General features: G+C 44.3%; 2 protein-coding genes across 2 annotated transcripts in view; one reads left to right on the plus strand and one right to left on the minus strand.

The window, feature by feature from the left end:
* LOC127578893 (phosphoenolpyruvate carboxykinase, cytosolic [GTP]-like) overlaps positions 1-3,528 on the minus strand; it is a 37,617-nt gene extending 34,089 nt beyond the window's left edge. Inside the window, exons 1-2 of the mRNA XM_052031439.1 lie at positions 3,448-3,528; positions 3,150-3,338 (exon numbers count right to left, since the gene is read on the minus strand). The gene's annotated coding sequence lies outside the window, so the exon portion shown is untranslated. The remainder of the gene's footprint in view (positions 1-3,149; positions 3,339-3,447) is intronic.
* An 816-nt stretch (positions 3,529-4,344) lies between these two features.
* The window catches only part of ctsa (cathepsin A), a 38,880-nt gene continuing 16,858 nt past the window's right edge, over positions 4,345-26,366 (plus strand). Inside the window, exons 1-10 of the mRNA XM_052031707.1 lie at positions 4,345-4,483; positions 5,213-5,376; positions 12,109-12,220; positions 14,180-14,230; positions 14,825-14,911; positions 15,991-16,146; positions 17,879-17,970; positions 21,106-21,190; positions 22,570-22,661; positions 26,151-26,235. Of these exons, the coding sequence (XP_051887667.1) occupies positions 5,213-5,376; positions 12,109-12,220; positions 14,180-14,230; positions 14,825-14,911; positions 15,991-16,146; positions 17,879-17,970; positions 21,106-21,190; positions 22,570-22,661; positions 26,151-26,235 (924 nt within the window). The 5' untranslated portion in view covers positions 4,345-4,483. The remainder of the gene's footprint in view (positions 4,484-5,212; positions 5,377-12,108; positions 12,221-14,179; positions 14,231-14,824; positions 14,912-15,990; positions 16,147-17,878; positions 17,971-21,105; positions 21,191-22,569; positions 22,662-26,150; positions 26,236-26,366) is intronic.

Below are 26,366 nucleotides of genomic sequence, written 5' to 3' on the forward strand. Positions count from 1 at the left end.
AGTGGTTAGCGTAACGCTTTACAGCACCAGCAACCCGGGTTCAATTCCGGCCGCTGTTTTCCCCATGTCTGTGTGGGTTTCCTCCGAGTGCTCCGGTTTCCTCCCACATTCTGAAGACGTACGGGTTAGGAAGTTGTGGGGATGCTAACAACGCAAAAAGATGCATTTCACTGTGCATTTCGATGTACATGTGACTAATAAAGATATCCTATGACATCCCATTCACTTTATTTCCCAAAGATTCATCCTCATTGTTTGACCTCAGCCAATCCACTGCCCACAGACCCCCTGCTCCACCCCGCCGCTGTGACCACCCACCCCAAATTGATACAGGTTCCCTAATTTCCTCAACTAATTACCGAGATCAGAAAACAAGATTGGTGTTAAGTACTTGGGGTTTCCTTTGTAGAACATGACTTTCTCTCTAGCCTGTGAACTGAAATGAGCATATATAAATACTTACTGTCCTTCATTTTGTCAACCCAGCGTCCTTGATCATTGTCATTAGAGAAAATCTTCCTTGAAATTGGTAATGGGGTTCAAAATGGAAGTACCATCATCTTATCAAGTGTAATTGCTCAATATAGTTATTACTCCAGTAGCATGTTCCCCCGGGCAATGAGTGATGGGCATTTCCAACTTTGTCATCATTGCTTGCATATGGATATAATTACTTTTGAAATCGCAGCAGAAAAACTTACAATCACAGGATCAGAGCATCATTTATAAAATCATACAACACAAAGAATAAAGCTCATCAAGGCTGTGCTAGCTCATTGAGGGAGTGGTCCAATTAGTCCATTCTCCTACTCTTTCTCCTTAAAAAGGAGAGGTTGTAGATTAAGTATATATCCAGTTCTCCTCTGTGCATTAATTCTCTTTCCATCACCTATATTTTTCACGACCTCCCTGCACACTCAAATTAATTTAAATAGTTAATGTTTAAATCAAATCTGTTACATTTTCCAGCCTGGAATTAGCAAAAATGTTGATTCCAAATTTTACTTTTAGCACCAAGTCCTTTGGTGGATTAAAGGCTGATTGTCCTAAGTCCTTGTTACTGGGGGAAAAAAATCCTGAAATTGGTAAGAGATATCAGAATGGAGGTGTTGTCAAGGAAGTGGTCCACTAAATTTTTGTTTATCAAAGAATGGTCATTCTCAGTGCAGGGAATGGATATCTTCCACAAGTCCAACACCCCCTAGCATTGCACTGGAATGTCAGTCCAAATTACCTGCTGAAGTCTCTGGAAAGGAACTTGAAGCAGCAGCCTAGAGTCCACACAGGTCAAGGCTGACACATGAAGAATTACTTCTCTACTGGAATGAAGACAGCCATGTTGAAGTGGTCTTCAAAGCGCTCTTTCCAGTGGGTGTCCACTGCCTCTCTGTTCTTGATGAGTTCACCCCCATTTCTGGCTCTCAGTGGGCTGGGGCCTTTGTATTGGAGCCATAGATGGCTTTTGAACCCACGCGTGTCAATGCTGTTGGTGAGCTGCACTCTCTCCATGTGTTCTTTAGGTCTTAATTCTCTTTAGGTTTTCTGTTGGACCTCTGGCATTCAGGTGCTTGTAGAACTGTTCCCTTCCCTTGAGGAAAGCTGAAGCTTCCAATCCAGGAGCACCTTAACGTTTGTAGTTAATTAGCTCCTTCATCTCCTTATCCTTCTCAATCAACCATCCCTGGTTCTTTTTGTTAAATAAGTCAATAGTATTTTCGCAAGTGCCATTTATGGCAAAGTCCAGAGCAGTGCACTTTGCTGTAGACACTTTGTGGCTCCTGTAGTTTTGGGAATTGACAATTGTTTGAGAGGCACTGTCTGACAAAAGCCAACTTTCTGTTGATGCTGGTGTTTTGGAGCCAGATTGAGGGAGATAATGGATTAGATTAGGTGGTCAGTCTAGCAGTCATCATGACGCAGGTGATGTGGACATCAATACAGTCCCTCACTTGGATGACATAGTCCAGCAAACATCAGCGCTTGGATCAGGACATTTTGTGCTTGTCTCTCTAATGAAACAGGGTGTTCATTATGATGAAGCCGTATTCCAAGCATTTTGTCAGGAGAAGGACTCTGCTGGAGTTATCTTTCTGCTTCTTCCTGGCTGACTATACCTTGCCAAAGGGTTACATCCCTCCCCACCCTGGTGTAGAAGTCACCCATGAGAACCAGTTCATTTTCCTCTGGGATGCAGACCAGAAATTTTTTTTCAGGATCAGAGTCCTCCTTGGTCTCAGCCAAAGCTTCAAGGATTGGGACATCCGTATTGATGACTGCAGTGTATTGGTTCTGAGTTAGAGTAAGCTGAAGGGTTCCAAGTCATTCATTAATTCCATAGGGGAGTGGCTGACTCACCAGAATAGTTCATTCTTGACGGCGATGCTCACTCTGTGAAGATGATGTTCTTCCTCAAGAAGGTGTACCCCTCACCTTGTTCTTTAAACTGGCCATCTCCTGCCTGTGTCTCCCAATGTGACAATGTTGATGTCAAAGCTTTCCCGAGGTACGATGGCAGAACAACATTCAGGTCTATCACTGTTGGGATTGTCCTGAAATTCATTGTTGCCTCTGTGTGACCTGTTAATGTGGAGCAGCTATTGCACACCAGCTGTCATGTGGGCTTCACAGAGCAAGATCTTGATCCAGTGGCTCTGTCCCATGGGTTTTCACGCTAACACATCAGTGGTCACACATACAGGTTCTGCCCTGCAGGTGCACACTTGCTCATGCACACACGTGTGGCCTCAGGCACAGGAACACTAGTCCATTGTCACACCCTTGGCTTCTCACTCCCATTGCTGGCCATGCTCCCAAGTCCAGCTGCATTCCACACCCTGTTCCCAGCCCATGGCTTTGACCACATACCTGACCATGTGCCCATTCCCCAACTCTAGCTGCACACTTAGCTACCTAAAGGACTAAATGGCATATAATAAGCCAAAGTAGTGGCACTTAACAATCCCAATGGAAGAATAGTAGAATATTTATAGAAGAAAACATTGAAGAGAGGTTTACACAACATTGAGGAAGATTAACAATGTGTAGAGCATATTTGACATGGCAAATACACCAACAGTGGTGCCAAAGGCATAGACGTGAACATTGATAAAGCTGCAGACTGTTCCATCATTGGAAGGGATTCATCTTACCAGAGGTTTAAGAAGGTGCCATTAGAGAGAAGCACATTGAAGTTCTTGTGAATGCTGCTTCTACAATGCTACGTGCCTGTGATGCTGCTGCAGGGAAGTTTTTCATTGCACTTGTGCACACATGTACTTGTGCAGATGACAATAAACTTGACTTTGTCTTTGAAGTTGGGGACATATTCTTGCAAGACCCTATAAACAACAGAATGCATATGGGCAAGCAGCAAGGCTACTGATCATATGAACATAAAAAAAAATTGCAGATGCTGGAAATTTTAAATTAAAACTGATGCTGCCTGACCTGCTGAGTGCTTCCAGCATTTTCTGTAGGTCATCGTGGCTGATTTTGTGAACAAACTACAAAAAAACTCCTATAATCCCAATTATTTGGGGGGGGGGGAGGGAAGACTGGGGAAGAGATAGGGGAAGGGGGAGAGACCGGGGGGAGGGGGAGAGACCGGGGGAGGGGGGGAGACGGAGGGAGGGGGGGAGACGGAGGGAGGGGGGGAGAGAGGAGGGGGGGGGAGAGAGGAGGGGGGGGGAGAGAGGAGGGGGGGGGAGAGGGAGGAGGGGGGGGAGAGAGGAGGGGGGGGAGAGAGGAGGGGGGGAGAGAGGAGGGGGGGAGGGGGAGGGGGGAAGGAGGGAGGGGGAAGGAGAGGAGGAGGGGGGAGGGAGGGGGGAGGGAGGGGGGAGGGAGGGGGGAGGGAGGAGAGGAGGAGGGGGGAGGGGGGAGGGAGGAGAGGAGGAGGGGGGAGGGAGGGGGAAGGAGAGGAGGAGGGGGGAGGGAGGGAGGAGGAGGGAGGAGGGGGGGAGAGGGAGGGAGGGGGAGGGAGGGAGGGGGAGGGAGGGAGAGGGAGGGAGGGGGAGGGAGGGAGAGGGAGGGAGGGGGAGGGAGGGAGAGGGAGGGAGGGGGAGGGAGGGGGAGGGAGGGAGGAGGAGGGGGGAGGGAGGGAGGGGGGGGGGAGGGAGGGAGGAGGAGGGAGGGAGGAGGAGGGGGGAGGGAGGGAGGAGGAGGGAGGAGGAGGGGGGAGGGAGGGAGGAGGGGGAGGGAGGAGGGGGAGGGAGGAGGGGGAGGGAGGGGGGAGGAGGGGGAGGGAGGGGGGAGGAGGGGGGAGGAGGGGGAGGGAGGGGGAAGGGAGGGGGAAGGAGGGGAGGAGGGGGGAAGGAGGGGAGCTGTGGGATCCACCCTATACGCCACCGGGCAGCGGCGGACAACCCGTGCCCGCCCCACCTCCAATCACAGACCGCGAATAGGCCTCACGTGACTTGCAAGGTTGCAGCGCGTGACGGTGAGGGCGGGGCGACGGGCCGAGGAGCCGTGGCGGTGGGCTGCCGAGGTGAGTCGGACCGGGCCGGGGTCCCGTGTTATACCGGGGACTTTCTAGCGCCGGGAGTTTTGTTGTGATCTCAGGATGGTGCCTCCTCTGCCCGTGGGTGACCCCCGTGCCTGGGCTAGAGCTGGGGGAGGTTGTTGTGTCCCCAGACCGGGAGGGCGGCTGAGGGCTGAGCCCTGGTCGTGGGAGGCGGTGCAAGTGCAGAGAAGGTGATCGTGTTCCCTCCGTGAGGCGGTGGTCAGTGTGTCTGGGTCCAGGGGTGCGATGGTCGCCACAAGTATGCATGACGTCCCTTCACTGGGGGTCGAGGGGATGGTCAGGATGGGGGGGGGGGGGAGGCGGAGTGCCCTGTCTCCTGGGGAGTTGCAGCTCAGATCCCCAGCCCCTTGGGCCAATTCACTCTGCTGTGTGTCTTGGAGTCATTTTCCTCAGTCTGATTCTTAAAATGTTGGTCCAAGTGCTCTGAGTCCCACTGCAAAGATTTAAGTAGGAAGCCCAAGCTGACAAACTCGTGTGCAACTGAGCAAGTTCTGTGCTGTTGGATGTTAAAATGAGGTCTGTGCTCTCACCTGAATGTTGTGGGTCTCATGACCTGAAATAGAAGGGATAATCCCATAGTCTCCTTGGATAGTCTAGCTGTTAATCGATCACAACATTCGAATGGGTAGTAGAGCATTCCTCACAGGCATTAAACTATACCACTGATGTCAGCTCTTTTTTTTTCCTGAGCAGATGATTTCTCTTGTGGTTTTGATTCTGGTAGTTCACGTCTTTGTTGCTGAATCTGCTCCAGCCGAGGATGAGATTATTTACCTCCCAGGCCTTGTCAAACAATCCAGTTTCAGGCAATACTCTGGGTACCTGAATACATCTGAAAATAAACACCTCCACTACTGGTGAGTGATTTGCATTTACACGGCTCATGTTTCACATTGAATTTTGGTTTAGCATGTGGCAGTTGAAATATAATGTGGAAAAATACATGGTCACTTACTTTGATAGGGAAAAAAAATAAAGGCAGGAGACTTACTTAGATGGTGAGAGAGTGATGGACATTGGTGTTCAGCAGAAGCTGGGGTCCTGCATAAAATCACTGTTAACATTCCATTTAGCATGTAATTAGGAAGGCAAATAGTATATTGGCCTTTAATTCAAGAGGATTTGAGTACAAGAGTTGGGATGCCCTGTTCCAATTACACAGAGCTCTGGTTTTCCTGCATCACTTGGCTCCAGATGTCATTATAGCCTTGGACCAAAAATGGAGCTGAATTCCAGAGATGAGGTGAGAATGAGTGCCCTTGACATAATTGTAGGATTTGACTGAGGATGGCATTGAGGACAAAACATACTAATGGTTGGAGTCAATAGCTCACCAAAAAGAAGGTGGTTGTTGGTGGTCAATTATCCCAGCCCAGGATATCACTGCACGAGTTCCTCAGGGCAGTCATTTAGGCCCAACCATCTTCAGTGCTTCTTGAATGAATGACCTTCCATTGTAAGGTCATTAGTAGGGATATTTGCTGCTGATTGCACAATGTTCAATTCTATTTGCAACTCCAAAGCAAATAAAGCAGTCTAACTTTTGCAAAATCTAGATGACATTTGGATATGGGCTGATAAGTGGCAAATAATATTTGTGATACGATAGTGCAAGGCAGTGGCCATCTCCAACAAGAGAGATAGTAATATCATTTGAATACCAAGTACTCAACCTTAAACATTCAGGAGTTGCCATTAACCTGAAACTCAGCTGGACCTGCCACACACATACTGTGGCTACAGAGCAGGTCAGAGGCAATTGAGTGACTCAGCGCCTGACAATCCCAAATCTTTCCACCATCTACAAGGCACAAGTCTGGAGCTTGATGGGATAGTCTTCACTCGCCTGAATGAGTGCAACTCCGGCAATATTGGAATTTGATGCCAGCTGAGACAAAGCAACTCGTTTGATTGTTTAGTGTACTGGATGGCATACTATTCATTCCTGCCGTAGTAGTGCACCATCAATGCAGAATTTACCACCTACATCCCTGGAAAATGATGGGACAGGTAGAAAAGAAGGCATTTGGCTTCCTTGCCTTCATCGGTCAGGATAATGAGTACAGGAGTTGCGATGTTGCAGTTATGCGAGACTCTGGTAAGGCTACAGTTGGAGTACTGTGGACAGTTCTGGTCACCCTCCTATAGGAAAGATGTCATTAAACTGGAAAGGGTACAAAAAAGATTTACAAGGATGTTCCCAGACTGGATGGTTTGAGTTATAAGGAGACACTGGATAGGCTGGGCATTTTTTTCTCTGGGGCCTTGGAGGCTGAAGGAGTGGCCTTGTAGAGGTTTATAAAATCATGAGGGGCACAGGTAAGGTGAATAGCCACAGTCTTTTCCCCAGGATAGGAGAGTCCAAAACTAGAAGGCATAGGTTTAAAGTGGGAGGGGAAAGATTTAAAAGGGACCTGAGGGGTAATTTTTTCCTCCCAAAGGGTGGTACATGTATGGACTGAGCTGCCAGTGGAAGTGGTAGAGGTGGGTACATTTATGACATTTAAGACATTTGGACAGGTACATGGATAGAAAATGTTTAGAGGGATATGGGCCAAATACAGGCAAATAGGACTAGCTCAGTTAGGCAACTTGGTTGGCATGGAAAAGTTGGGCCAAAGGTCGTGTCTTCCGTGCTGTATAGCTCAGTAGCTCTACATAATCCACCAAAGCTACTCTGACAGCACCTCCCCACCCTGCAAACCTCTACCAGCAAAGGTGACAAGGGCTTTGGGTGTGTGGGACCACCTCCCACCTGCAGGTTCTCTCTAAGTCGCACACTACCCTGTCATGGAAATATTTCACTGTTCCTTCATCACTGGGTCTAAATCCTGAAATTCCTAATTAGAAACATAGGAGCACTTTCACAACAGATTGCAGTGGTTTAAGAAAGGAGCTCACTACCACTTTTTCCAAGGTATGGTTAGGGATGGGCAGTAATTACTGACCTCGCCAGGGACACCCACGCCCTGAAAAATTCACAAATTAAAAACAAACCTTCACTGACTTGCTTAGCAATTGTATTAGGACTTCCTGTTAAGGCTTCATGCTATTCTTCTGGCCACTGTCTCCCTTAAATCTGTTATTCCCAGTGCTTGCATTATGCCCCCTTCCCCACCACCTGATGACTTCCCTCCATTATAGTGGATAAGGCTTTGAGTGTTCATTTCCACTTCTTCCTTTCTCCTCAAAGTCGAGTTTATTGTCATATGCACAAGTCCATGTGTGCACAGGTGCAATGAAAAACTTACTTGCAGCAGATCACAGGTACATAGTATCAGATAAGCAGCATTCAATATAAAACATAAATTAAATATAAACTACACACAACTTTTACAAGAAAGAACAAAAAAAAGTCCATTTTAGTGCAAAGTGATCAAAGTATTCACGGTTTTGCTAAATCGTAGTGATTAGGGTTTTGCCGTTTGGTTCAAGAACTGAATAGTTGAAGGGAAGTAGCTGTCTGTTCTTGAACCTGGTGGTGTTGGACTTCAGGCTTCTGTACCTCCTGCCCAATGGTAGGTGCAAGAAGATGGCATGGCCCAGATGGGGGTCTTTGATAGATGTTGCCGCCTTGAGGCAGCACCTCCCGTAAATACCAATGGTAGGGAGGGATGTATTCATGATGTATTGGGCAGAGTACACTACTGTCTGCAGCTTCTTGCGTTCCTGTGCATTTGAATTCGACCATGATGCAACCAGTCAGCATACTCAGAACTCTATCCGGATCCCCTTTTTATACAAACCTACAAATTGGGAGCAGGAGTAGGCGGCTTGTCTACTCGAGCTTGGTCTGCCATTTAATGTGTTTGTGACTGCTCTGATTGTAGTCTCATCTCCACATTCACATCCACTCCGGTAACCTTTCATTCCCATATCAAAAATCTATCTACTTTAGCCTTAAAGACGTTAAATCACTCTGCTTCCTTTGAGGAAGAGATTTCCAAAGACTTGTGGCCCTTTGAGAGAAAAAAAATTCACTTTGCCTGTCTAAAATGAGTGACCCCTTATTTATTTTAACAATGACTCCTCGTTCAGGATTGTGGAGTCGTGACCTAGGTGTCTCAGTGCATGATTCACAAAAGACAGCAAGTAATAGCAGAAGCGAACAAAATGTTGCCATTTATTGCTAGGAGAATTGAATGTAAAAATAGGAAGTTGTGCCTCACTTGTATCCGGCTTTGGGTTAATTTAAGAAAGACCAACACTACGTTTTATGCCAGATGTGCTCTCACTGATGTTGGTGCATTGGAGCAGTTCAGAGGAGGTTTACTAGACTCGTACTCAGAATGGGTGGGTTGTCTTATGAGAACAATTAGAGGGATTTGATTGAAACATTCAGGACTCCGAGGATCCTTTGAGACATGAGACAAAATATTTTCTCAATGAATGGCGAGTCTTTGGAACTCTTCCTCAAAGGGTGGTGGAAGCAGAGTCTTTGAACTTTTTAAGGTGGAGGTAGATAAATATTTGATAAACAGGGGGAGAACAGAATGTGGAATTGAGGTCAGCCACAAAATAGTCTTGAGGGGCTGAGCGGCCTACTCCTAATTCGTGTGTTTATATTTTCCCACAAGAGGAACACCACTCCACATCCAGCCTGTCAAGGCCCCCCATGATTTCAGATGTTTCCTTTTACACTTCTAAACTAAACAAAGCCTAGCCTATCCACTTTTCCTCCAAAAACAACTGGCTATTCCAGCTATTGGACTCATAAACCTTCTCTAAACTGATTCCAATGCATTAACATCCTTAAGTAAGGAGTATGCAGTACCCCTGGAGCATTGCACACAGTTGTGGTCTTATTAAAAGATATATCTGCATTGGAAACAGTTTTGAGGAAGTTCACAGGTTGATTCCCAGGATGAACAGATTGTCATGGGAGGTATATTGAGCCTATACTCATTATCATTTAGAAGAACGAGATGATCTTATTAAAACATAAAAGATTCTAAGGGGGCTGAGAGGATGTTCCTCTCAGGTGGCAATCCAGAACTAGTGAGCATAGTTTTAGAATAAGGTGGTTGCTCAGTTTATGACAGAGATGGAAGAATTTTTTTGGATCTTTATAATTCTCTCCTCAGAGTTCTGGAGGCTGAATCATTGAATATATTCATGATTGAAGTAGGCAGCTGGAGGACATTGGGGGAGGAGATGGAACCAGGCAGGGAGGGAAATGAAACTGGTGATGTGGGGGGAAAGAGTGCTGGGGAGGAATGAGAAGGAGAGAGAAAGGAGCACACGGAGTGTGGGTTACCTGAAAATGGAAAATTCAACGTTTGCACTGTTGGACTGCAGACTACCCAGGCAAAATACGAGGTGCTATTCTTATAGTTGCATTTTGGCCTCACCGTGGCAGTGGACAGGACTGAGTTCTTTAGTTTGTGTTTGGCCTCGCCCTGTCAGACAAGCGCAAACAATGTGCTCCATCTGCCCATCATCCCTCCCTTATCTGGTTCCACTTATTCACCTACAATCTGCATCCTCTTATGTTTCCTTTTATCATCTACCAGCCTCTGTCCCTACCTCGATCCTCCCCTCCGCCACCTAGCTCCATCTGTCCCCTTTTTTTCTCTTTCTCTGTGTCTCTACCTATCACCCACCAGCCATTGTCTCCTGACTCCAGCCCTCCCCCATCTGGCTGTATCCAAACATCATCTCCCTCCTCACCTGATTCCACCTATTGCCTGCCAGCCCCTGCTTTACACCTCCCTCTCACCACTTCTATACCCTCTTCCCTCATGGTCTCGATGTCGACTATCCCTTTGCCTTCGCAGATGCTGCCTGACCCCCCCCCCCCCGCCCGAGTTCTTCCAGCTGCTTATTTTTTGCTCCAGATTCCAGCTTCGGTTTCTTTTGTCTTCTGATATACATACATCTGGAAAGACAGGCTGATTAGGGGTAGTCAGCATGCCTTTGTGCACGGAAGATCGTCTTACAAACTCGATTGTGTATTTTGATGATGTGACCAAGAAAGTCAATGAGGGCAGGGCGGTAGACGTGGTTTATATGGACTTCAGTTAAGGCCTTCGATCAGGTTCCACATGGTAGGCTGCTCTGGAAGGTTAAATCGTGTGGAATCCAGGGAGAGCTGGCGAATTGGATGCACAGTTGGCTTGATGGTAGAAAGCAGAGGGTGGTGGTGGAGGAAGGTTGTTTCTCGGACTGGAGGACCATGACTAGTGGTGTGCCTCGGGTCAGTGCTGGGCCCATTGTTGTTTGTCATCTTTATCAGTGATTTGGATAAGAATGTACAAGGCGGGGTTAGTAAGTTTGCAGACAACACTAAAATAGGTGGTATAGTGGAAAATGAAGGTTATCAAAAATTACAAGGGGATCTTGATGAGCTGAGTAAGTGGGCTGAGGAATGGCAAATGGAGATTAATTCAGACAAGTGCGAGGTTTTGCATTTTGGAAAGTCAAATCCAGGTAGGGGTTTCACAGTGAACGGCAGGGCCCTGGGGAGTGTTGTAGAACAGAGGGACCTTACAAGTATATGGTTCCCTGAAAGTGGAGTCACAGGTAGACAGTGGTGGAGATGGCTTTTGGCACGCTGGGCAAAGTCAGGACTTTGAGTATAAATGTTGAGAGGTCATGGTGCACTTGTACAGGACGCTGGTGAGGCCGCACTTGGAGTATTGTGTTCCATTCTGGTCGCCCTGCTATAGGAAAGATGTTATTAAACTGGGAAGAGTGCAGAAAAGATTTAAAAGGATGTTGCCAGGACTTGAGGGACTGAGTTATAGGGAGAGGTTGGACAGGCTGGAACTTTATTCCTTGGAGCATAGGAGACTGAGAAGTGATCTTATAGATGTGTATAAAATCGTGAGGGGCATAGACAGGGTGAATGTACTCAGTATTTTTCCAGGGTTAGGGAATCAAGAACTAGAGAGCATAGGATTAAGGTGAGAGGGGAAAGATTTAATAGGAACTTGAGGGGCAACTTTTTTTTTGCACAAAGTGTGGTATCAGTGTGGAATGAGCTGCCAGAGGAAGTAGTTGAGGCAGGCACAATAACAACTTTTAAAAGACAGTTTGGAAAGGTTTAGAAGGTTATGAGCCAAATGCTGGCAATTGGGACTAGCTTGGATGGGGCATCTTGGTTGTCATGGACTAGTTGGTCCAAAGAGTCTCTTTCCATTCTGTATAATTCTGTGATCTATGATCTTGGCAAGAGTCAGCACTTTTCAGGAAGGAATTTAGAAATAAACATTGTTAAATTTTCCCAGCCTAGTTGTGGCCTGTTTCTCATCCTGTGTTCAAGAAGATACAAAAGCTTGATCACACGTACCACCAGGCTCAAGGACAGCTTTTATCCCACTGTTACAAGACAGTTGAACAGACCTCTTATACGATAGAGATGAACTCTGGATCGACCTTATCGTGGCTCTTGCACTTTATTTGTCTGCCTGCATTGCAGTTTCTTTGTAACTGTAACGCCATATTCTGCATTCTTTTTTTCTGATCCTCTTGCACTACCTCGATGTACTTTTCACTGTATTACAGACAGGTGACAATAATAAACCAATTACCTTTGTACGTTAAACAAAGTCAATTCATCTTTAATAATTGCTGCTGTTGCCTTGCAGGTTTGTGGCGTCTCAGGGGCATCCTGAACGTGATCCTGTGGTGCTCTGGCTGAATGGAGGCCCAGGCTGCAGCTCCTTGGATGGACTTCTAAACGAACATGGCCCCTTCTTGGTGAGCAGAGTATTTGGCTCCTCCATTAGTTCAATCTAATTTTTGGCAATGATTTGGTATGCTACTAAGGGGTGACCCATTTCAATGAATGCTTTCTGTTCTATAAGTCTGTAGGGATGCTACAATTAGCCTTGATACCCTTGACCCTAGAAAGGGACTTGGCTGGAGTGAAAAGCCAAGTTGAAACAGAAGTGGGAAATATGGGAGCAGCACCCTCTCTGTTGTATGAAAGAACTTGATTGGGTGTGAGGTGTGCTCAGTGTTATTGTACACGGCATGGGTAAGGCCCATACCCTGCTCCTGTGTACTGAGGCAGTCACCCAAGTTCTCTTCCATTTCATCTGGAGATCCAAAATGGATTATGCCCATTGGAATGTGTACAGAGAAAGTGGGGGGAGAAAATGGCCATAAAGCATGGAAACAGGTCCTTTGGCTCTGAGTCAGACCATTGAGCATCTATTTACACCAATCCCATTTTATTCTTCCCTCATTCCCCAAAACTCCCCTCAAATTTGCAGTGGCCAATCAATCTACCAACCTGCACATCTTTGGAATGTCAGAGGAAACCAGAATCCTTTTAAAAAAAAACCCACGTGGTCACGGAGAATGTATAAACTCTGCACAGACGGCAGTGTAGGTCAGGACTGAACCCAGATCACTGGAGCTGTGAGCTGGCATTTCAATCCCACTTCATGTTGCCCCCATGGTGGCTGTGGTGGGGTTGAGGTGGTCCTCCACTATCTTGTGGACTGTGTGTTTGTCAAGGAAGTCTGAAAAGGGAAACATTGGGCCTTTGTCAAGATTCATCCCAAGCAGTTGTGTAATACAGCTCCGTGGGCTGTTCCGAGGGACAGGCATTGCGACAAACATTGGTGTACTTTGGTATGCCTGAGACTCGTTGGCCTTCCAGTCGAGCAGCCATCAGCAACTGAATACTGTCGACTGCTGCATTCCAAGGTGCAGGAATACATTCTGAGGGACGTGCTGAAGCTCAGTGCAGCCATGCAATGGCTCTGTAGGGTGGGGGGGTGTACCACTGAATGGAGTCCTGCTGCTACTGGACACTGGGCTGAGCCCTAGCCAACAGCCTCTCAGAGGTTTCACTAATGACATGTTTGGGGATGAAACATTTGCTCAACATGTCTCTAATGTAGGGATATGGTGGGTGCAGTGAATGAAGATGATGTCATGTCCCAATGGTATACAGTATCTTCATACTTTATGAATAAAGTGTATTTTGGGGGTGAAATTGGTAAACATCAGCATGCCTCTCGTTGGAAATTTCATATTCATTTGATGGTAATTGAACTCAGTTGTGATGCTGTCCACAGTCAAATATCTTGGCACAACTGCACAGATTCTTTCATTAAGAACAGTTGTAACTGGATGAATATCAGTGCCTGTAAACCATGTGTGCTGTAATGAAGTATCTTGCAACAGAGTTGCAGAATTTGGATAACACTGCTATATATGTACAGGCTCGTTCAAATTCTATCTTAAAGGGAAAAAGGTTGGTATTTATTTGTATTGTACCTTTTTATGTACTGATGCACTTCACAACCAATGATTTTTGCAGTTATTGTTCATAATATACAAATATGAATATGGCAGCAGATTTATTCCTAGTAAGGTCCCCATGGACAGCAAGGAAATAAATGGCTAGATAATCTATTTAGACACTTAGTTGAAGCATAGATGTTAGCCAGGATGCCAAGGAGGATTCTTCTACATTTCTTTAACACAGTCTATGGAATAAACAAGGCCACAGTTTAAAGGACAGTATCTCTTATGGTACAACACTCCTTCAATAATGTATTGGCATGTAAATCTAAATTTTGTCAGTAGGAATTTGAACCCACAACCTTCTCGCTTGGCTGAAAGTGCTAAATATTGGTGTTAATCTCAAAATTGTCTACAGAGTTCAGCAAACGGGGCTTAATGTTGGTGTTCACTTTGCAGATCCAACCTGATGGGAAGACACTCCAATACAATCCTTACTCCTGGAACATGGTATGTATCTCTTTGGTTTTCAATGTCTTGTGTTATCCCTTGTTCAATCTGACCAGCTTTCAGCAGCAAATTCATTAATAACTAACTTCTATATATAATGACATTAGCACCTTAATGACCCAAGACATCCCAAGATTCTTCACAGGAGGATTATCAAACAAGTATCAACAATAAGCCATATAAGGTGATATTAGAAATAAAAGTAGAAAATACTCAGCAGGTTAAGGAGCATTTATGGAAAGAGAAACAGTCAATGTTTCGGGCAGGTAATCTTTCATCAGAAATGGGCATGTTAAAATGTTAAGATCCAGGAGAGGCTGAAGGCTGGCAGGGGATAATTCAGGGGAACAAGAGCGAAGGCATACAACAGGGTGGAAGACGAGAGATTAGATAACAAACAGAATGATGGTGCAAGGCAAAAGGAGGTAATAATGTAGGAAGTAAAGAAACACATCATGTGTTCAGGTGTGTAAGTGGGCTTAGATGATTTACTCTAACTTATGTATATGTATTAAAAGGTTTAACCATCAGCTTTTGCCCTTTCCATTGTAACTGTTTAATTTTACACTATGATGAACCAAATGTCCTTTACAGATTGCGAATATGCTATACCTTGAGTCACCGGCAGAGGTTGGATTTTCCTACGATGATAACAAGCAATACCGAACCAATGATACTGAGGTGAGATGATGGTTTTATGTGAGTGACAGGTAGGGAATGCATTTGGCCATCAGTGTGTTTGTTCACGTGACCGAGGTTAGTAATTATCGCCTGTTCTCATTTGCCCTGTCAAGGTGGTGCAGGATATGGTCCTATTCCTTGAATTGCAGTGGTCCTGCGTTGCTCCTACGTTGGTTGTAAGGGTGGTGACTCAGCAAGTCTTGGAGGTCAAGGTGTTCCCACAACATTACTGTTCTTGTCCTTCTCAGTGTAGCAGATAGGGGAGTGAGATGCTGTGTAGTATTCTTGGTAAGTTGTTGTGTAGTCAGTGGAGGGGCTGATGTCAAGTCTAGGGGCATTGACTGAAGGAGCAGTGCTACCTTAAATGGTTTGGAATGTTTTTGAGTTTTGCTTTTGTATCCATCCAGGTGAAAATTCCATTACACTTAATCTTTCAGAAAGTTGAGAGGCTCTGAGCTTATGAGCAATGTTTGCCTAGCTTTTGTAGTTGTGGTGTTGTGAAGATTGTCATATTCTGTTCCTGGTCAGTGGTGACCCCAAGGTGATGGTGAAATTGAAGATTAAGGGTAAATGACTTCTTTGTTTTCTCTTGTTTGAAATGGTCATTATCTTGGACTTGCAGTGGACAGTTCTTGCCTTCAGTTTGACAGACCAGGACTCTTTCCAGGTTCTGCTGTAGGCTGCCATAGATTGCTTTATTATTATATCATACTGCATGATTCTAGCCACTGGAGTCTCTTCCATTTTTTATTCCCATATCTGTTCAGGTAATTGCTGGGTATTGAGGTTGGAACCCCTCATCTCCTCTTGGCATATGTCCGCTTCCAGATCAACCTATGCCAAGGTTTGCAGCTGAATAGACATCACTTAGAAAGTATAGTGAGTTCAGATTGGTGTGAACATTCTATCGCAATTGTATACCCTCATTCATTTTTACTTGGTGTAGTTTGTATCCTCGTGTAAAAATGAGATATTGTCACTTAGCTGGTACTGGTATTTTCATTGTATTTAATGCTGCTTTTAATATTAATCCTGCTTTTCAACTTCTTTGCTCTTGCTCCCTCTTTCTCCTCTTCCAGGTTTCATTTAATAATTACCTTGCCGTGAAAGAATTCTTCCGGCTTTTCCCGGAATACAAGAAGAATGAATTCTATATCACTGGAGAGAGTTATGGAGGAATCTACGTACCAACACTAGCAGAGCGTGTCATGACTGACTGGCAAATTAATTTTAAGGTAGGAGCTGAAAAGTTGCAAATCATTGAGAAAATGTGGGAAATATTCAACAAATTTTGCAGCAGCTGTGGAGGAGGATATTTATTGTTTGAGATTAATAGTTTATTTCTCTGATAACGTTATGGACCAGAGCACTGACTTTTTTACCTCTACAACTTCTGCCTGACCTGAACATTTCTGGCATTTTGGGTTTATATTTCACATCTTCAAATCTACAGCGTTTTACCTATGAATCCCAGCTAGCTAGTTGGGTGTGTTACACTTGAATCGGATGGGGAAAGAAGGTCTGGAAATCTTCTCATTCCTCACTCCATATATCTATACTGAGTGAGTGTAGTATTGTAAGATGTACTACCTTAAGATTAAATGTTAACTGAAGATCCCATTGCACTCTTTTGAGGAGTATAAGAGGTGTTCTCCCCATTGTCCTGACTTTCTTTCAATCAAATTCACTAAAGTATATTACCTGATCACTGTCTCATTACAGTTTATTGCATATGTGAATTTTCTGCTGCACTTCCTTCATTATAATTGTTCAAGAACATTTCATTGTCAGCAAAGCACTCCGGGGGGGGGGGGGAATCCAGAGGGGATACTTGGTCTTTGTACTTTAGAATGATGAGGGGAAACCCATAAATTATCATTGTCATTGTTCCTTACAAAAGCAAAACGCAGTGGAATTTGTTGGATGTTCTGTTGGATTAATGCAGAAGCCTGGTGATGAAAACTGCACCAGCAACGGTAAATCCAAATCCCAACATGGAACAGTGAGACCGAATATGTGGGGTGACAGCAAAAAGCTATTGTAAATTAATGCCTTTCAGGGAAGGGAACTTGCCACAGTTGTTCAGACAACTTGCATGTGACTCCAAGCCCAGAATACACAGTTGATTAATGTCCTCAAGGTACCTAAGGATGGGCAATAAATGCTAGTTTGCTGCTATAGCCTATCTCGCAAGAACCAGTATAAAACTAAATTGTTTCCTCACTCTTTGTAGTACAGCAACTGTATAGCAGTTGAGATGAAGCTCTGCTATAGCTACTGGATTAGGCATGAAGGAACTAGCTCAGCAGTTGCTGCCCAAGCTAACTCAACTTATTTACAATTGAACCTGGAAGATCCCATCTACGTGGTTTAATGTTCTTCTGGATTGGTGTTCAACTAGAGAGAATCAGAGGTAGCTGTTTGGTTTGTCTGGGAGGAATTTGTTTAGAATCCTCTTGTTTTCTTTTTCCCAAGTGCTGTGGTGCTGGTAATTTTAAGTTGTAAATCCTTGGTTTAGAAATAGAGGAACGATCTAATAAAAATATTTGAAACATTGAAAAGATTTATAGAACATAGAACAATTACAGCACAATTCAGGCCCTTCAGCCCACAAAGCTGTGCCGAACATGTCCCTACCCTAGAAATTACTAGGCTTACCCATAGCCCTCTATTTGATAAGTAGATACATATTTATTTCCCGAGGCTGGAGATTCCAGGATAAGGGAACTGTCGTTGCATTATGTCAGTTCAGAATGATGTCAGGAAGCACCTCCTTGCGCACGGCACAGCAAATTTCTGGAACTTTATCCTTGAAAACATTGTGGACGTCGACTCTCGAAAATTTTAAATCTCAGATTTTTGTTGGGTAAAGGCGTCAAAGGACATTGGACAAAAATAGAATTTGAACTGTGATCTGATGGAATGGCCAACGTGTTCCGGAATGACGTCAGTCCTGCTTTATTTCAGGGAATGGCAGTCGGAAATGGATTGTCTAGCTGGGAGTACAACGACAACTCTTTGGTTTACTTTGCATACTACCATGGGCTGTTGGAATCTTCGTAAGTACTAACAACTCATTATCTCTGCAGCATTCCTGTGACATGGCTTATTTGGATTAAGGAGTTTATAAAACAGTTGTAGAGCTGATGACCCAACCAGTACGTTATCAGGCCATCCTCCAAAGGTCCAAAATCAAGCAAGTATAACGGCTTATAATGTAGAGGCCAATTACAGAAGCTGTGTTATACATTTTAGGTCCAGGTTGATGAATGCATTTCTTCAAAATACATGTAACATGTTTATAGTGTTTATCAGTTTGTGAGCTGCAATTTTTTTTGTTTCTTGCATTTAGTGTGTATTATGCTTGCGTCACTCAGTTAAAAAAAAAGATTTGAAACTGAAGCCAAACAAAAATATCTTGACCTGCAGCTTGAAGAAATAAAACTTGAATAGCCTCACTCTTTGTTTTCTTACTAATTAGGCAATTGTTCCCCGACTTTAACTTGCAGCAGAATTTGTAAGTAGTTTGGAAGGCAGAGGAAGCAGAGGCTAGCAAATTGTTAAAGGGCTCTGGCACTGTTCAGTGTAACATGCCAGACTCCTCTGTCTAATGAATAAAGCAGATGCATTGGGGGCACATGTGGAAGTATGATACTGAAGCATGCTTAACAAAGGGAAGGGATGCCACCTCAACATTCTTGGTTAGAGTTTTCAAATGAGCGAGGAGGGGGAGCCACACAGTTAGGTAAAGAAACAATTGTAGCTGAGGCTAGTGGGTTGAACAGAAGAACTCAAAAGGACTAAGGTAATACTGGGCTTGTACTTATGGACACTTGCAATGTTCAGAGGGGAAACAAGAAGACGACTATATAGGCAGACATCTAAAGTAGAAAAACAATAGGGCTGAAATTGAACAACATCTTCTGTAATATTGACTGGATAAATCAGTGTAAAAGATGGGGGGAGAACAGAATATTTAAGTACTTTGCGTCTCTGTTTTTAAAAAAAAGTAGAGTATGGCACAGACATTGGATTTGAGGAGGACTGAGGAATATTGCTGGTTGTAAACAGTGAGGGAGAAAATATTGAGGGATTTGCCATCCTTTGTAGGAGAAAAATTATAAATTGGTATGGGTGAAATGCACCCCGAGCTATTAGAAGAAGCAGGGGATGAAATAATGTAGGATCTGTCTAATCTGTGGTTTTCTAGTCCTCTTGTGACCAAAGGCTGTATCCATTAAGGTGCACGAGAGTTTCAGGGCAGGGCAATTGTTTTTTGAGTAGAGGAACCAGTATGCCATGAAAATCATTACAGCTTGGTGGGGGGGGGTGGGTGGGTATTTGGACTGGCATATCCTTGTCAACGAAAAAAAGAGCTTTCTGTACTAATGCAGCTTTCCACCTCTTCACCTAGGTTTTAAGGGGTCTGACAACTGCTAATGGTATCAATATTTAAAAAGGGAGAAATAGACTGATTACAGGCCTGGTTGTTGGCAAGTGATTGGGAAGAGAAAATTGATAGACAGTATAACATACCATTTAGGAAGGCATGAATTGATCAAGAGCCATTAGCATGTTCCCCCAATATGTGTTGCATGAGTATTGAAGTTATCATAGTCACCCTGGCGGGGAAATGATATTTGGAGGAAATACTATGTGGATATCTAGAGTGACTTGAAAATGGTTGTATATTTCTCCTATTTTGGGAGGGTGGGGAACAATGTTATGTAACAGAATATTTAGGCCAGTATGGCCTCTGGCTTGCTGTAAATTTTATAAAGGGCATCTGGAATAAAAAAAACAAAGTGCTGGAAGTACTCAGGTGGTCAGGCAGCATCTGTGGAAAGAGGAACAATTAACATTTCAGATCTTTCACCAGAACTATCAGGATCAGTTGAGTCACCTAAGGCTTTTCTCTTTGGAGTGAAGGAGGATGAGAGATGACCTGATCGAGGTGTACAAGATGATAAGGGGCATAGATCGAGTGGACAGCCAGAGACTTTTCCCTAGGGTGGAAATGGCTAACATGAGGGGACATAGTTTTAAGGTGATTGGAGGAAAGTACGGGGGGATATGAGAAGTAAGTTTTTTTTTACACAGAGAGCGGTGAGTGCATGGAATGCATTTCCAGGGGTGTTGGTAGAGGCAGATACATTAGGGACATTTAAGAGACTCTTAGGCGCATGGATGATAGAGAAATTGAGGGGTATGTGGGAGGGAATGGTTAGATTGATCTTAGAGTAGGTTAAAAGGTCGGCACAACATCAGGGGCTGAAGGGCCTGTACTGCACTGTAGTGTTCTATGTTTAACTCCAATGGGTATCTATGTGGTGTTGTGGATGCCTCATCAGCTTGTACTGCCTTTGTGCTTCCTTGAAAATAAAATAAAACTGCAAATATTGGAAATCTGAAATAATGATGAAAGGTAATTGAGCTGAAACCTTGACCCTGTTGCTCTGCACAGATGTGGTCTGAACTTCTGGGTATTTCCAGCATTCTGTTTCTTTTTCACGTTTCCTTCCAATCTGCACAAGAGCACAAACCTTTGTGTCCATTCACACATGATTTTAATGAGTATCTTACGCTGGTACAAGAAATAGGGGTAGGGGATGTTCGGGAGGCAAGTAGCTGGGCTGTAAGTACTCTTATCCTCTTATTTTCCCCCTTTCCAACCCATTTTTTGAATGATGATGTTTAACTTTCTGTAGCTATGTGTTATGTATCTCAACTTCCCTTGAAGTTGGTGTTTGTTAGGGAGTGGGTAATGAACAGCTTTTTCTTATGAGCTGACTAATGTGAAGGATTGTGACTTTTGTCCAAGTGCAGTGTGTGATGTGATTTTTGTTTTTGGTTTGTTTTCTTGTGCTGTGTTATTGTCATGCAACCGATTAGCCTTAGTGTGGATTTTTAGAAATCAATGGAATTGAAATCTGGTAAGGTCACAGCCTCGCATGTTAGTTTGTGTTGTGGATAATGAAGATGAAAATCTGCCTGTCTGTTGTCTCTGCACACGAGCAGAGTTCATCCAACCACCAGATGCCATTTTGTTCTTTTTCCATACTTGTCTGTGTTCATCCCAATCTGCATCTCGTGATTGGGTACCACCTGGTATATCCACCCTGAAAGTAAGATGAGATTATTCTGGTAGAGTTTAGGGACTGAATATTTAATTTATTGTCCGCAATTTGTTTTAGGCTTTGGTCTGATCTTCAGAAGTTCTGCTGTTCTGGGGGAAAATGCAACTTCCATAATAATAAAGATCAGAACTGTATGTCAAAGGTGAGTATCACTTTGTACACTCTCCCATTTACCTCCATTTTTACAGATCACTCCTTCATCCTTTTTCCATAGTTTGCACAATGTTCCTCTTGGTATTCTATTCCCCCTCTGAAATTACCAGTTAATCTCTTTCCATTATTCTTTCAAGCTGTGTGTTGCAGCTTACTGAATTTAAAATTTAAAAAAAAATTCACCATACCTTCTAGTTTTCTTTTGTAGTTTGGGTCTTTTGGTTTCCTACCCTCCCTAAGTGGAAATGGTTCCTTCGTATTTGTTCCAGTAAAATCCCCCATTTATAATATGCCCTTGTATGCGGTCAACCAGAATCAGGTTTATTATCACTGACGTACTTAGTGAAATTTGTTGTTTTGCAGCAGTAGTACAGTGCAAGACATAAAAATTACTATAAGTTACCTAAAACTAAATAAAATAGTGCACAAGAGGAATAACGAGGAAACCTGTTGCCCATCACTTCTTGCTGGCTCTTTGGAGGAGCTAATTAGTCTCTTTCTTTAAGGCTCTGCAAATAAATTCCTTATAGCAGTTTATTGTTGAACCTGCTTTCACCTCTGTTCCAAGTCATCAGTACCCACCTAAAATAATTACCCACTTCTCCCTCTAGTTCTTGCATTGGCAATTATCGTGGCTGTGTTCTCTGGATACTCCTGTTTGTGGAAACAATTTCTCCTTGCTTGCTGTATTAGAATTCATCATCATTTTCAACAACTATCCCAATAGCCGCCTCTGCTCCCAAACCCATAACTGTGACCACGAGAAGGACAAAGGCAGCAGGTTTGTTGGAACATCAACACCCAAAGATTCCCCTCCAAGTTGCACAATGCATAGAAGTATATAGTTATTCCTTCGATGTCACTGGTTCTAAATTCTGGAACTCTCTACCCAGCAGCATCGTAGGAGTACCTTCGTGAGAAGTGGTTCAAAGTGGCAGCTGACCATTGCCTTCTCAAGGGCAATTAAAGATGGGCAACAACTTCTGGCTATGCCCACAATGGTGAAAAAAAAGGGAACAACTCCAGCTTCTCTGGTGTTTCCATCTAAATGAATTCCTCATCCTCAAGTTCTCCAAGGCCTTGATGTCCTTCCTAATCTGTGCTGCCTAGAATCAGGCTCAAATTGAAACCTAAACAGTGCCTAATGATAACTTAGCATTGCTTCCAATGTCCTGTGCTTTTATGCAGTGACTTAATCATGGGAATTATGCTTTATGTGCTTGCCAGCACCTCTGACCCAGTCCTTTGGTAATGTAGTTGGTTAAGATTGGTTAGCGGGGTAAACTAGAAACACAGTATAAATCTATTAACCTTTTTGGCACGGGACAATTAATTTTGAGAAGATTACAAAGTTTTTTTTCTTTACAGGTTATGGAGGTGATGTACCTTGTGTGGTATTCGGGTCTGAATGCATACAACCTGTATGCTGATTGTATTGGGGTAGTTCCAGGCAAAACCCGGTAAGGAATAATTGGCGGAAGGTTTGAATTGGGGATGACGATGAAAGATTTGGTATCTACTGACTATAGGTGGTTAAACGTTGCTGTGAGCAGGACCAAGGTTGGAGTGAGATTGGGGATCTGATGCCCTAGTACCTGTTCAGCAGCCTACTGTCTGTCCCTACAAGAAACATTAGATAGTCTGGAGGTGTGAGTGAGAATCTGGTGACAATTAATATTCCAGCATTAAGGAAAGTATTTGAGGAGATAGGGTGGAAGGCGAGCAACAAAGTATGGATACAATGTTTCCTTGTTCCACCAAGAAGTGCATTTATTTCTCGAGGTTTGCACAGAAGCAGAACAGAGATTAAGAACTTTTGGCTCCAGTACTTTTGGCACCAGCTTGATTCCCTGACCTGCACCCAAGTCCCTAGGACGAAATGCCTGATCTGCATGTTTATTTGAAAAGTGGTCCACACAGTTGCAAAAGAAAAGGATTAATCTTGGTATCTGTGGGAAGGTGGTGGGATTAGAGGAGCCATGATGCATGCTGTCAGCCTGACCAATTACACCTTGAAAAGTTGAGATGTCCTTTTCCACACACTGTTCTTTGTATAAGCTGATCTGCCGTGGTGCTACTCATCCACCCAGCATCTGGACCATGATTGTTTTTCTATAAACCTTTCGTATTCTTTTCAATACCTCTGGTTTAAATGGGGATCAATTCAGATACTTGTTTTAGTTTGGAAATGAAGCAGAGGGCAGTTACAAAAGTTGTAACTTTCAGGTTTCATGTCCCAGACCAACTAAATGTGAAACTGTTTTCTCAGACTGAACTGTGCCTCTGCTTCAGAGGGTATTAATCTATAATGATTGAATTGGTATCCCAGTGTAACGTAATTTTCTGTGGAGACACAGGAGACTGCAGATCCTGGAACAACAAACAATCTGATGGAGGAACTCAGTGGGTTGAGCAGTAACTATGGAGGGGGAGGAGGAATCGTTGAATTTCAGGTCGAAACCCTATATTAGGACTGGGGAAAGCAGAGGGTTGTGGTGGAGGGAGTGCATTCAGATTGGAGGGCTGTGACTAGTGGTGTCCCACAAGGATTGGTTCTGGGACCTCTACTTTTCGTGATATTTATTAATGATTTGGATGAGGGGGCGGAAGGGTGGGTTAGCAAGCTTACAGACAACACAAAGGTCGGTGGTGTTGTGGATAGTGTGGAGGGCTGTTGAAGCTTGATATTGATAGGATGCAGAACTGGGCTGAGAAGTAGCAGATGGAGTTCAAGCCGGAGAAGTGTGAGGTGGTACACTTTGGAAGGACTAACTCTAAGGTGGAGTACAAGGTTAATGGCAGGATTCTAGGGAGTGTGGAGGAGCAGAGGGATCTGGGGGTTCATATCCACAAATGACTGAAAGTTGCCTCACAGGTGGATAGGGTAGTTAAGAAAGCTTATGGGATGTTAGCTTTTATAAGTCGTGGGATCAAGTTTAAGAGCCGCGAGGTAACAATGCAGCTCTACAAAACTCTGGTTAGACCACACTTGGAGTACTGTGTCCAGTTCTGGTTGCCTCATTATAGGAAGGACATGGAAGCGTTGGAGAGGGTGCAGAGGAGATTTACCAGGATGCTGCCTGGATTGGAGAGTATGGATTATGAGGGGAGACTAAGGGAGCTAGGGCTTTACTCATTGGAGAGGAGGAGGATGAGAGGAGACATGATAGAGGTGTACAAAATATTAAGAGGAATAGATAGAGTGGACAGCCAGCGCCTCTTTCCCAGGGCACCAATGCTCAATACAAGAGGGCATGGCTTTAAGGTAATGGGTGGGAAGTTCAAGGGAGACGTCAGAGGGAGGTTTTTCACCCAGAGAGTGGTTAGGGTATGGAATACGCTGCCTGGGGTGGTGGTGGAGGCAGGTACATTGGTCAAGTTCAAGAGATTGTTAGATAAGCATATGGAGGAATTTAAAATAGGGGGATATGTGGGAGGAAGGGGTTAGATAGTCTTAGGCGTGGTTTAATGGTCAGCACAACATGGTGGGCCGAAGGGCCTGTATTGTGCTGTACTGTTCTATGGTTCTATGGAAGTGGCCAGTATAAAGAGAGGAGAGGGAGTCGTGAGACAGGAGCCCAAGGCGATTGGTGGACTGGGAAGGGGTGAAAGATGACGGGCAGGTTGCAGGGTGGGGGTTGGAGTTGGGAGACAGAGGCAGGTGATAGATGGAGACAGACAAAAAGAAATGAGGCAGATGGAGCGAGGTGGGAGGAGGGAGGATGAAGGTTGGAGACGCCTGCTGGAGCGTGATAAGCAGAAACACAAAGTGCAACCAGTGCTGGACTCTAAGTAAAGGAGGTGAGAATGGGAACCGTTAGGGGAGAGGTGTATGGCAGATGGAACCAGAACCAGGTTAAGGACTGAGGTGGGGTGGGGAGGAGGCCTGTGAGAATATGATCTCTGTAGTGGGTAGATGGAACCAGGAGGGGGTTGGTGGGTGGGAAAGGGGAAAAAAAAATAAGAGGATTGGAGGGGGGGTGGAAGGGGGAAGAGGGGCAGGAAACACCAGAGAGGAGGATTGCCTGATATTGGAAAATGCGGTGTTCATACCATCTGGATGTAGGCTATCCAGGTGGAACATGAGGTGGTGTTACTCTAGTTTGTGTTGGGCCTCACCCTGGCATCGGAGAGGCTGAGGATTGATGGGTCAGTGCGGGAATGGGAAGGGGAATTAAAATGGCATGTGACTGGGACTTGGGGTGGCCATTGCTGACAGAGCGTAGGTACTCTGCAAAATGGTCACCCAGTCTGCGCTTAGTCTCGCTGATGTAGAGGAGGCCACATCAGGAGCACTGACTGCAGTAGGCGAGGCTGGAGGAGGTGCATGTGAATCTTTGTCTCACCTGGTATAGACTGAGGGAAATTCCCAAATTATGGCCTGAACTTTGCTGGGAAATGTTGGTATTTCTGCACTTAACTGTCGGCAACCACCAAATTTCACTGTAAACGGGCAGGTTTTGAAATTGCTGCCATCTGTTTGCACTTTTTGTTTTCCAAATTTGCTCCAGCAAGGGAGTCAAGTGTGTGGCAATTCTCCCACCATTTAGTGGGGAAACTGCATGGACATTCTGCACTGGGTTGGACCAGGACTCTCAGTGGAGGAGAAAACTGCAAAGGGAAGTAAAGCTGATACTGGGAATCTGAAATATTTTTTTCAAATTATTTCTTATTTTACCAAGGTAACTATTAGATTTTTTTCATTGTTAATAGAATTAGATTGAGTCTGAATGTCAGATACATTAGTGCTATGTCCATATTGAGCCAGAGTGTATTCCATAGCCAGCTGTGTTAATTCAACTGTTTTCTTTGAGGATTTCTTCTGGAAGTTGGGGTTACAGATTGTCTCTTGGGTAGGGGATGGGGAGGTCTTTATGTTAAAATGGGAGGATATTAAGAGCTGTGTGGTTAAACCAGTAAATAACATGCTTTTTTTTCATCTTTAACAGCTTTGATGAAAATCAGAAGCAACTGGTTATTCATGATTTGGGAATCCTATTTCCCAAAAATGAAATGAGTCTTTTGTGGCGGAAGGTAAACCTGTTTCATCTTTTTCCAGATAAATTTGGTCATCAGAGAACTCAACAATAATTTGCATTCTTATAGTGTGTCTTTTGTCGCAGAGCACCCCGTGACCCTTTACTGTGGTGTAGTTAGGCAATGAA

This window comes from Pristis pectinata, chromosome 16 (assembly GCF_009764475.1).
Source record: "Pristis pectinata isolate sPriPec2 chromosome 16, sPriPec2.1.pri, whole genome shotgun sequence".
Lineage (NCBI taxonomy): Eukaryota > Metazoa > Chordata > Chondrichthyes > Rhinopristiformes > Pristidae > Pristis > Pristis pectinata.